This window comes from Silurus aristotelis (genome assembly GCF_946808225.1).
Source record: "Silurus aristotelis genome assembly, chromosome: 22".
Taxonomy (NCBI): domain Eukaryota; kingdom Metazoa; phylum Chordata; class Actinopteri; order Siluriformes; family Siluridae; genus Silurus; species Silurus aristotelis.
Window position 1 is genome coordinate 12,830,856 of NC_139595.1, and position 12,689 is coordinate 12,843,544.

Genomic DNA, 12,689 nt, shown 5'->3' on the forward strand with positions numbered 1-12,689 from the left:
CGGGCCTCGACTGATCCAGTATGAAATTCTTATTTGTGATACGCATATTAGATTTTTGCCCTTCCTAACGCAACCCTCCCCATTTATCCGGCCTTGGGATTGGCACTAAGAGTGCACTGGCTTATGCCTTCCTAATGGCTGCAGCTTAGGGTACACATACAATCATTTTGTGCTAACTGTCCTTACAGTTTATTATAAAAAAAATCATAGAGAACTATTGCTTCATTTTGGTGTGCAATTAGCAAAGTGTTTTTCACATATTTTGCAGGAATAAATGCTAGAACGGAGATAACGTGTTTCAAAAAAATTATTTAAAAAAGAAATTATAATTTTCAGTTGATCTTTTCAAGTCATACTGGATTCTGCCCCCTATTCTGGACTTTTGAAGTATTTAATAACTGTCTAAGTGAAAGCTCTGATCGATGTTTATCAATTTGACAGTTTTAAAACGTACATATTTGTCTGTCTGACTAAATGTCTCTCAGAAATAAGGCCATCATGAAATGTGCATGAATATTCCTGGAAAAATAAAAGGCTTGACTCTGTAGGGTTTTTGAAAAGTAATGTATAATGCATGTCAGATTAGGTTTCTAGGTCTTAGCATGGCACTGCTAGGCCATTGACAACAAACAAGACCAGCGCTAAGGTTTTTAATGACTAATGCTAGTGTTCTCTAAATTCTACAGGAATATCAGCAGATTTCCCATCATCCTCCCCAGTACACTCGGCTGTTTCTGTGACTTCTCCATCTGTGATCACCACCACTGCAACTACTTCTTATGCCCCTTCAACTGTTCCAACCATTGGTCACATGGCAGCTGTGCCTTCAGCATTGTCAATCACAGCTGGCATAAATACTACTAGTACTATAACACTTACGACAGTTCCCATGATAACGCTGCCTGTCAGAGTTCTTATCCCAACATCAGACAATGTTCCAACATCAATTCAAACACTGCCATTCAGAACCACTGCAGTTTCACCCGGACCACCAGCCACAACCACCATCCAACCTGTACATCCAACTGCTGCCACGGCAGCCACATCTTCAACAGTTTCAACAGCAACAGAAATATCAATTTCTGTGAAGACTGCTGCAACAGGAACCACTCTAGCTACCACCAAATCCCCTTATATCTTTAAACCAGGCAAGAATATTTACTATTTTAAAGCTCTAAATGGTGTCTTTCTTCTATAAACACACAAATTGGTAAATTCACTAGTGTGCATACACAATAGCATAAAGGTGTAATATTGATCACTTGGTACAGTCTTACATGGTGTTAATTATTGATTACAGAGCATTGCATTACCTTTCAGTACTATGGGGTGAAAATCTGTGAAGTCAGTGTCAGTCAGTTCCTTCATTGGAGTGCACTGATCAATTAAATTTAATGTGGGTTAGTTACTCAATTAGGTTAACAATACAGAAAGTTATAATATCAAAAAGCTGTACTTATATAGCAAGTATATCAAATTATGTGCAACCCTTAATATAAATATCTGCATAAATGATATTATCATTAGGCATCATTAAGTTAATAACAAATCTTAATGATGAAAGATGTTTTTTTTTTCTTGTTGGTTTTTGGTGTTGCTCACCAATCTTGTATTTAAATCAAAATGGTTATTGTAAAACTGTTTATAGCAGTGCGTTAGTGTTATAAAAAATGGTGCAATAGTACACCTTGCAATACTATACAACAAAAAGCGCAAGCTGCGTCGGAACGCTTTGGGAACACAACTGCTTTGTCCATACTCTGAATAATGTGTGTAATCAGTCAAAATTGGAGGCAGGTGACATCACGACCAGGTAGTATAAAAGGGCCGGGGGGGTGGGGATTGGCTGTGACATGTGCCGTCCAGAAGCTGGACATAGCTTGGCCGGCCAATGAGATCCGTCCAGTAAGCTCGACAGGTGCTTTTTGCTCCTGGCGTCACAGCCGAGGTGTCCATGTCCTGGACGTGGCCTTCTCTTAAGCTCCAAACACTACCCACAAAGCCCCTGCATACTATGCCTCAGCAGGTCAGATACTAGAGCTCCACCGTATGGCGGACTTGGCCCTATGAGCCACTAAAGACATCACTAAGGCCATTGGCTGGTCTATGGCTGCCCTATCAACCACAGAGAGACATCTGTGGCTCACCCTGTCCAAAATCCCTGACAGGGACAGGGCTGTGCTGCTGGACGCCCCACTCTCGCCCTCAGGCCTTTTTGGTGACGCCGTTAGTTCGGTAGTCGAAAGTTTTCAAAAGCGTTCCAGCGGTACCTCCCATTCCGCTCTCATTGGGCTGCTCGGCAGGCACAGCCCCAACCTCAACTCAGCACTTCCCACCAACAAGTGCAGAGACAGAGTGTCGTGACAAGCTCTCCCACTGTGCGGGATCCCACCCAAAGCCCTGTGAGGTGACAGATCTGAGGACTGTCATCTCCAACAATTAAATTAAATTCAATTCATTTTTATTTGTACAGCGCTTTTAACAATAAACATTGTCTCAAAGCAGCTTTACACAGATAATGTGGTGATTAAAAGTGAATATGTTCTTTATAAGTAAGTTTGTCCCTGATGAGCAAGCCGGTGGCAACTGTGAAAAGGAAAAACTCCCCGAGATGGCATAAGGAAGAAACCTTTAGAGGAACCAGACTCAAAAGGGAACCCATCCTCATCTGGGTTGCACCGATTGTCCATTTATAGCAGATATACGATGTTGCGGGGTACAGTGATGATGATCAGAAGCAAACTGTAGTCCTGAGTCAATGTAGCAGACTGTTGACATTAACTACAGTCCAAATCCATCCTCAAAGCGCCTGTTCTTACTCCGGAATTTCATGGAACCAACCAAGGCGTTGATGAGAAACCGTCCCAAGCTGTACAGAGTGGCCTCCAGTCGAAGAGAACACTATCCAGAGGCAGGCCTGGACGAAGTGGGAAGATCCACGGAGGGGAGAGGGACAGGAACAGTGGTCACTGGAGCCTCAGGAGCATGTTTAACTCTACCGAGAGAGAGAGAGAGAGACAGAGAGAGAGAGAGAGAGAGAGAGAGAGAGAGAGAGATCTGCCCCAATGGGTCCTGCGCACTACAGTGCTAAGCTATATACTTTAGTTTTGGTCACGAGTGGCCGCTCCACGCAAGGTCTATGGGCGAGTCCACATCTGCAATGGCATATCAATCAATCAATTGCCTAGCGATGCTGGCTGTGCTTTTTGTTTTGAAGCGTTTCCTCCCGGACCTCAGAGGCCATCATGTGTTGATCTGCTTGGACAACACCTCGGAGGTCTCATATATCAACCATCAGGGGTTGCTCGTGGCCCTTGTGCAGCCTGGCATGCCAGATCCTCCTGTGGGCCCAGGGGAAGCTCCAGTTTTCATCCCAGCTATTATTTGCTATTTTTGTACTTATATAATGTTTATAAGTACAAAAATAGCAATTTCTCTACCATTTAGAAGATTCATAGATGTACTGATTGTCACCAAAGCATGGCAAACAGTCAACCTCAGCCCTCATTAACATCAACAGGCAGTTCAAAAAGGCCTTTGGTAACTTTACTTCATATTTAGATAATTTTCTAATCTATTGTCAAGTTAATTATTCAATAAAGATGTTGTGTGTCTTGTGATGGCTTGTAATGATGCGATGGCTATAGGCTGTTGCGTAAATCTGTCAAGCCTTTTACCACACCATCTTGTTTCTTCTTGTTTCAGAAAATATCTCAATATTTGGAATACAATTATGACCCTCAGGCCATTTCAAGGATTTTAACAAATTCATCTTGTAGCTGGTCTTTGCTAATAAGAGGCCTTTCTTATAGGACACAATAATAACTTACTGAGATCTCGCACGAGCACCAGAGACCAACTTGTACAAAGTATGGAGAAATGGGAGACCCTATAGTCTTGTAGAAACTGCAGTGCAAATGAAGACAATGAGTGTAACATCTGGCATAGGTCAATACTGCACCTGGCAAGGATGTATAGTATATACAGTATGTTGGATATTGACCTAATTAGTAGTATAGCTAGATTCTGTATCACACATGGATCCTGAGCTCTTAAGACTAAGAATAATTTTCAAATAAACCAAACCTATAATTACTGGTACACAAAATTATAGATTAACTTTACCGGAAGAACATTTTAGCTTCTCTTCTTAAGACCTCAAGTATGGAACCAATCTTTGGTCTGCTGTTCCAAGCAACAGCAACAGCTGTGACAACTCAGTGGCGCTCAGGTGGGCTCAACATGATTGCTTCCATACTGCTACTCTGATCTGGGTGGAGACAGGATGGTGGTAGTGAAGGTACCAATGGCAATGCTGTCAGATACACCTAGCAAAAAGTTTAAATAGTTGGGTCAGAAATGTATAAAAGCACATAAACACACACATACACACACACACACACACACACACACACACACACACGCGCGCGCGCGCACGCGTGCGCCCACCAGTCCTTCTATTTCTCTCTTTCGCTTTCACAAGCCAGTTGTTTGTTTATATGTGTGTATCTATGTTAAGAACAGAATGTGAATAACAGAGACACATAAAAAGCGAGAAACCCCTTATGTTATTTTTGTAAGAGCCCAGAAGGGGGCACAAGCACTTCATGGCTTTTTCAAGCTATAATTGAAAAAACACTGAAATGTCTCTTTAGAAGGACAAATATTCTTTTTCAGCTTAGGGATGTCTTAAATTCAACAAGTTATAGAGAAGATTATTTACATGCAGTAACTAACAATGTTTTGGTGAATAATGAAGAGATCAATAAATTTTAAGGGCTTTGCTCAATGATCTTACAGAGTAATTCAGGAATCATGTATATTTTAGTCAAAACATGCAGTGGTCCTTATATAATAAGCAGCTCTAGCTATGATGTTGAATTTAATTCCTTTATTTTAAGACAGCATATTTTAAGATTAGATATGCGGTTGCAGGAAGAAAAGGTGGGGAAGGCAGAGGGGTTTAAGTACCTCAGGTCAACAGTGCAAAGTAATGGAGAGTGTGTTAGAGAAGTGAAGAAAAGAGTGCAGGCAGGGTGGAGTGGGTGGAGAAGAGTGACAGGAGTGATTTGTGATAGAAGTGTATCTGCAAAAGTAAAAGGGAAAGTTTATAGGACTGTGGTGAGACCTGCGATGTTGTATGGTTTAGAGGCAGTGGCATTGAGTAAAAGACAGAAGATGGATCACGAGGTCGTAGAGGTTTAGATGCTGAGATTTTAACTGGGAGTGACGATGATGGACAGGATTGGAAATGAGTTTATTAGAGGGACAGCGCATGTAGGATGTTTGGAAACAAGGTGAGGGAGGCTCGCTTGAGATGGTTTGGACATGTGCAGAGGAGGGACATGGGGTCGTTGGTAGAAGAATGCTGAGAATAAAGCCCCTAGGATGGAGGAAAAGAGGAAGGCTAAGGAGAAGTTTATGGATGTGGTGATGGAAGACATGCCGGTAGTTTGTTTGAAAGAAGTAGATGTAGAGGACAGGGTAATATGGAGACGGATGATCCGCTGTGGTGACCCCTAATGGGAGCAGACAAAAGAAGAAGATATTTTAAGATTAAATATTGATATAAAGCCTTTAGGTTTTAAAGCATCAGAACTCCTTGTTCTTCTCTATGCTAAAGTATTGTCCTGCTGCAGAATAAATTTGGTGTCAATCAGATGCCTTACTGATGGTATTCCATGATGAAAATGTAGCTGCCTGTATTTCTCAACATTGAGGATACTATTAAGCAGAAATGCGGCACCAAACTTGCAAGGAACCTGCACCATGCTGCACTGTTGCCTGCAGACATTCATTATTGTTCCACTTTCCAGCCCTTTAAAGAAGAGGTTGCCTCCTGCTATAGCCAAATATGTCCAAATCTTCATATGTGACTAAAGCATCTGCACAATGCTGTTTTATGCACTTGAAAACTAAATTTGAAGTGAGCGAACAGAAGAAAAACCTAAATCAAATCAATATTGGGTGTGAAAACCCTTTGGCTTTTATCATTGTGAGGTTATACCCTCTAATCTACTTGAGGTTATAGTCTTTTATCTATCTGAGGTTATACTCTTTTATCTATGTGAGGTTATTTCCTGGAGCAGGAAGTCAAAGACAGATATTTGTAGCAAGATTGGCTAGTGTTGGGGCTTTCCCTAAGTCTAGAACCAAAGTAAGCAAAGTCTGTAAGAGCAAGCTTGAAGACAAACTCCACATTACTGTTAGCATTTGGCTTTGCTAATTACAAGAGATTAATTATAGGCACATTGTTGACAATTCTGTTACTTTAAGAGATTCTGTGCTGTTCTGACAGGTTGCCCATGGCGTTCTGAGCTTATTTATAGAGGAAGCCAGAAAGAGGACCTGGATGCAACGAGTCCTACAATCAGCACAATAAAGCTGCAGCCATGTGTGTTTGAGCTGTGCAAGTTTTTCTCCCAGTGCCTTTGCAGAGGTTTCAGCCCAAAAACTAGTTTGCAGAGGTAACATGCATACACCTAACATACACATTTACAAAGCACACTGCAAAAACAAACAAAAAAAGAACTTTTTATAACGACAATTCGTCCACTAAATGTGGACTGGCATGTTTAAAAAGCACCTATGAATTTTATGGACAGGTGTCCACCAACTTTTTTTCCATATAGCCTATACTGTACACCTGAACATTTCAGTCTCTTTCACTGTAGGTACTGCATAGACAGCCATTTCTGGTATGAGAAGCATACAGTGGAGATCTGCAACCGTGTGAAAAGAATCACCTTCTCCAAGAGTAAGTTGGAACAAAAAGTGCTTTAAATATAAGAGAGTATAAAACAAAACAAACAAATATAAAACAAAACAAATAAATAAATAAAATCAGTGAAATTATGATGAAATAAAGGAACAGCAGACTGAACAAAATTGAGTTGATTCAATTCAGCAAACATCTAAAGATTCAGAAAGACTAACACACACAGAAAGTAACATGAATACTTTATATTCATCCTATATTCAGGATATTTTAATTTGAAAGAAAATCCAGAAACTTGAATAAATACAACTTTATTTTTATTTAGTGCAAATAGTTACATGCCCTTATCTACAAAAAGATGACAACGTACTTATATAAATCACAAATGTCTATTTTTTTTTTTACGCAAAATACCACACTGTCAACTAATACAGGACAGTTCAGTGGTTAAAGCTTTGGTTGCTGAAGGTTATGGGTTATTGGTTCAAGCTGCCTTCAGTCTCTTTCATTATTTCAGTCTCTTTCATGCATTGAACAGCTTTTAGATTCTCTCAATTAATACATAATCAATTTTTCCCTTTTGTCTCAACCCTGAACAAAAAACACATTTCTTTCAAAGTATTCTTTTCTGTTGTGTTTGTTCTATACTTGGATTTGTAAAAAAAAATACTGTATGGTCATACATTTGTATGTCATACTTTTGATTATCCGCATTACCTTTTAATGGACACAATTCTGGGGCATACAATATTTGTACACATTTTAGAATATATACAAGTTTCTGAGTTTAAGAGACAGATTTGTACATCCAAATACAATTAACACACTGAGTACTTTTGTGTATGTTATCTTTTCCCTAAAAACACAACCTTCTACAGTTCTCTATGAGTAATTTGCGATAAGCCATATCTACAAGCACAGAGCTTTTGCTCTTTCAGAGCTTTTTTAGATCATCCATTAAAATGGAAATGAAAATGATTTACTTTCTGGATAAAATATATTAGTCTGGATACAAACAAAGGCACAGTGTCTCAAACAAAGAGTAATCAAAAGTGCCTCTCTTTTTTTTTTTTGCCCTATCCTTAACTCAGTTTCTTTAAACATTAAGAATCAGAATGACCTTGTTATAGGAATATGAGGTTGCATTTCAGTTGTCTAAGAAATGTTAGAATCCGAGCACATAGAAGTGTGTGTCCATGAGAGAAACACAGAAAATTTCTCATTAAACAACACCCGCCATGACTAATGATATCTAAGGCTAGCCGAAATAGTGTGTGTGTGTGTGTGTGTGTGTGTGTGTGTGTGTGTGTGTGTGTGTGTGTGTGTGTGTGTGTGTCAGCAGTAAATAGACTAGATTATGTGACTGTATATTGAGGGTACAGGAAGCCACAGCTTTCAGTCAGCTTTTAGACAGTGTTTTTAATAATATGCTTCATCTAATTAATTACTCTCTTTTTTTCACACATGCACAGGTCTGAAACAGAAGTGCCTGGCAAAGATGTGTGTTAAAATGTGAGAAGAGCATGATGTCCCTGCAAGACTGTTACCGAGCAACAGACCAAATCCCTGAACCCTTTCACCTCTGAAAAGAAGAGACCATGGGAGAAAGGGAGGGGGAGGAAGAGAGAGAGGAAAAGAAAGAGAGATTAAGAGAGAGAGAGAGAGAGAGAGAGAGAGAGAGAGAGAGAGAGAGAGAGAGATAGCATTTTAAAGGATTACATATCAGTAGTTGTATATTACCATTAAAATCACCACTGCAGTTCACACTTATACTACTTTTGTAAGTCATTTATTTCACAATGTATTTTGTTAAATAGATCTGAAGGTGTTCATTAAACCATTATATTAGCTTTCCTGAGTAGCTAGCTAGCCAGCTATAGCTGGTTTTAAATTCCAGTTACAACTTATTGTTAGTTAATGCAGACCATAGTACACAGTATAAGCTTGAATAAAGTTATTTAAACCAGCAAGCCTTTCAACAATGTCACATACTGTGGTTCTGAAGAACAAAGAGCAATAGTGCTTGTAGATCACAGATCTAAGGTTACATGCCAAAGGAGCATTCTAACCACCAGAGGCAGCAGGCATCACCATGGGCCCCTGTTATTCATGACCCTGACACTGCAGACCTCACAGGTGGCATGTCTCAAAGTATGAAGTGATCAGGCAGTGAAGGTGCCCGAGATTATCTAAAGAGAATGAGAGGAGAATGACCATCACTGGGCTATAAGGGAGTCTTTGTCTAAGAAACATGTTAAAACTACTGTCGGTATGTTACCAGGGCAATATTGTTGCATTTTTATTCCAAATATCCCACTAAAAATCTACAAAAGTAATAATATTTGTTTCAGATGCCACCCTAAATCATTAGAATCTAATTCTGGCATATGAGTACATCAGACCTGCATCAGCAAATCCATGGTCCATTAAGTTGCATGTTGACACACAGGAGGGTCACAGACTGGACTGCAGGAAATGTGGCATATTGCAGTCAGATTGAGTAAAGAAAGTAGGTGATAAGATGTTTAAAAAATTGGTTGAATGGAAGGAGGTTTTAGAAAGAAATGTCTTTAATCTTAAAACAATATGTTTAACACATTTAATTGTTAAAACAGTGCACAACTGTAAAATGACGTAAAATCACCCTATTCATGGTCAGAAAATAGGTTTTCCTACTGATTAAGTTTTTTTTCATATACGCTTCCTGCATTGCTCATTATCTTAAGTGAGGAAAATGCCTATTTAAATGCATAATTCTAATTTGGTGTTACATGTCCTCAGTGGATCCTAGAAGCAAAGGTGGGCAGAAGACTCATTTGTATGAACATATGCAAATGTTCAGATAAGAGTGCAGATAACTCAACACTGCAAGAGAAAAAATGTACAGGCTTGTGTTAAGGCTGCAAGTTGCATTCTCAACCCAATGGACATTTGGGAGGAGACATTTGCCTAATTTATTTCATTGATCAACTTTTATAAGTATTTAATTTAAAACCTGTAAAAAAAGGGAAGAAACCCAAGGATGGAGATTAGTTTTCACGTAAAGCCATGCTGTATATCAGCCAGATATAAAACACAAGAACACAGAGAGTGCAAGATGTTGAGATTAAAATGTTTAGTCAATCCAGTGGCACACACAGTGGTTTCAAAAACTTCAGCAATAGATGCAATGGACCTATAGATATCACAGACAGTATTTAAAGCAATATGAGTCATGGAAACAAGGTGTGAAAAATGAGTATTTTAACACAGTTTTTTAACACAGTTGAGTCAAGTTTTGTGATGTTTCAGATGAATGAGTTTTGTCTTCTTTAAACAGCTGTCATTCCCTTTCACATATGGCTGAACACAGGACTAATACTGATAAATAAAAATTAATAGTTTGTTTTACCACAAAATCTTTGCGCTGTGAATTACTGACAAAATTTTTTGTAACTTTTTGAACAATGCAAGTATTTCACCTCATTGAATATTCTGATAATGGAAGCATTTTTTATACAAGAGCATCCTTTAAAAATGACCCCAGGCATTGCGGAGCAGATCTAAAGTATGGGGCTTCTCAGGAAACTAATGAAACACTAAGTACAAGCAGTATCAAGAAGTGTAACCTGTTCTGTGAAAACAGAAAATGTATGTGTGCTCTTGTTCATTGTTGTCAGTCTGCAGGCCTGATGAACACAAAGGGGCATTATTAGCTGACACACCCCACCGACCCTACTTCCTATGCATAGACACACACACAAAAAACACAAACATGCAAGCACACAAACACACAAGACTTATACATAAAAATATCATATTACTTATATTCTCAGGGTGTGGTTGTGTATGTTAAATCATATTCATTACTCATTGAAAGTACGTGGATAATCACAACAGTCAAGCCTACAAGACAAAGCTGTCGAGAGACTTGTGTGATGCACTCTTGACTTGTGCAGGTAGCTGCCCTAGCCCTGTTACCATGGCAATTGAACTGCTCTTTGACCTCTGCAGTTGCCCTAAATACCCCTTTGTTACCATGACCCACCTTTAAACACACACACACATATTGATACTTGTGCTGTTAGATTAGGTCTTGGCTTCTTCTTGTGTTTGCTGCAGGTGTGAGCATCCTCAGGTAAGAAAGACACATTTCCTTTCACATCCTATAGAATCAGTAGTTTAGTGGATTTTAGTCTTTGAACCTATAAGTATATACTTTTTTCCCACATTATTAGCTTTGCTCGGATATAAAACATCTGACACACAGCAATTATCCAAAGGGTACAATCAATTGTGTTAGAAAGGTTGTAAACTCAGTTCATGCAGATGTTTAAATATGTTGAACTGGTGGAAATATATTTATAAATAGTTTTATAGAATAATAGAGAATTATAGAGTTAAAAAAATACACCTCCATAAAGCCTGGTCTATAAATGCCATGGAGTATTAGTATTAAACCTTACTATGTATATGTTTTTTTAGCATATCACAGGAAGTGAAACACCACAGTATTTCTGTGTAATGTGATCTACATTTACATTTGCGGCATTTAGCAGACGCCCTTATCCAGAGCGACGTACAAAAGTGCTTTAAATCTCTCGTAATGAATAAATCTACACTGGTACGCAAGATTACAAACTTAATATAAATATAACTCGAATTTTACAAACTTGGAAAGTGCTAATTTAGGTATTTCAGGAAGAGGTAGGTCTTCAGTCGTCGCTTAAAGATAATCAGGGACTCTGCTGTACGGACATCTAGGGGAAGTTCATTCCACCACCTCGGTACCAGAACAGAGAAGAGCCTTGAAGTGTACTTACCTCTCATTCTGAGAGAAGGTGATCTATTAGTAAAAGAAATTGTTAAAAAAACATTAAGCATATGCACCGGTGTACTGAACAGTATACCTATGGCAAAATGCTAATTTAATACACAAGAGGACAGACTATAATTTTTTTTTATTATTACTAATATTTTATTATTATTATTATTATTATTATTATTATTATTATTATTTTTTTTTTTTTTTTTATTTATTTATTTTTATTATTATTATTATTATTATTTTTATTATTATTATTATTTTTATTTTATTTTATTATTATTATTATTATTATTATTATTATTATTATTATTATTATTATTACTGGTAGTAGTATTAGTAATAGAATTGGGAATGTGTTTTTTATGGATATGATGATAATGCCAAAGAAGAAATATATTTTTAGATTTTTCAAAACCTCCCGCTGTATTTATGTGTCATAAAAGCACGAATGTTGATGAATCCATGTTTCCACTGTTTGATTCTGAGCTCTGGTTACTGTCTGGGAGAGTGTCTCACAATTTGCCCATACCTGTCTATTTTCAAAGACAAACTTATGGGTAATGCAAATATTTCTCTAGGTATGCCTTCTGGTGTTCATGGTGCTCTTTTATAGTCTGGCAGGCTGGCAAATATTTTTTTGTACTTGTTTACTAATAGGTAATAAAGATATTTAATATTATAGCTTTTTATGTCCCCATTTTCATGCATGAAAAGAATAAGCGTGCTTCACACACAGTCCACAGTATTTTGCCTGGATTTTTTTTGCCTGTACAAAAACAACAAGGTTATTGATTTTCTGTGGGGTTTTTTTTTCCTAGAAAACCTTCAATTACAGACTTAAGGACACATAATCCACAGGGTTCAATTTAGTGCCAATGTGCATTCACTGTAAAATATATGCAGTGCAAAAATTCCCTTCAACATTTCTAAATAGGTCTAAAGTCTTCTCTAATAGTGATTTGTGTTATGCCAACAATCAAAGCCATGTCTAGGAGAATTGGTAGCCTAGTGGCAATTTCTATTTCTGACCAGTTTCTGTTCGGAAGCTCCTAGGAACACCAAGCTAAACAAAACAACCAACCGCTCAGTTAGTAAATAAAATAGATGTAAGTCGGTCTTCATAAGGGTGTTTGCCTCAATGTCTGGACAGGATAATTGTTTTTA

General features: G+C 38.1%; 1 protein-coding gene across 1 annotated transcript in view; it reads left to right on the forward strand.

Moving 5' to 3' along the window:
• hhla1 (HHLA1 neighbor of OC90) overlaps positions 1-8,485 on the forward strand; it is a gene marked incomplete at its 5' end in the record, with an annotated part of 13,163 nt that extends 4,678 nt beyond the window's left edge. The window contains 4 exons of the mRNA XM_083524770.1: positions 687-1,148; positions 6,299-6,467; positions 6,675-6,757; positions 8,191-8,485. Of these exons, the coding sequence (XP_083380896.1) occupies positions 687-1,148; positions 6,299-6,467; positions 6,675-6,757; positions 8,191-8,234 (758 nt within the window). The 3' untranslated portion in view covers positions 8,235-8,485. The remainder of the gene's footprint in view (positions 1-686; positions 1,149-6,298; positions 6,468-6,674; positions 6,758-8,190) is intronic.
• Between the last annotated feature and the right edge of the window lie 4,204 nt (positions 8,486-12,689).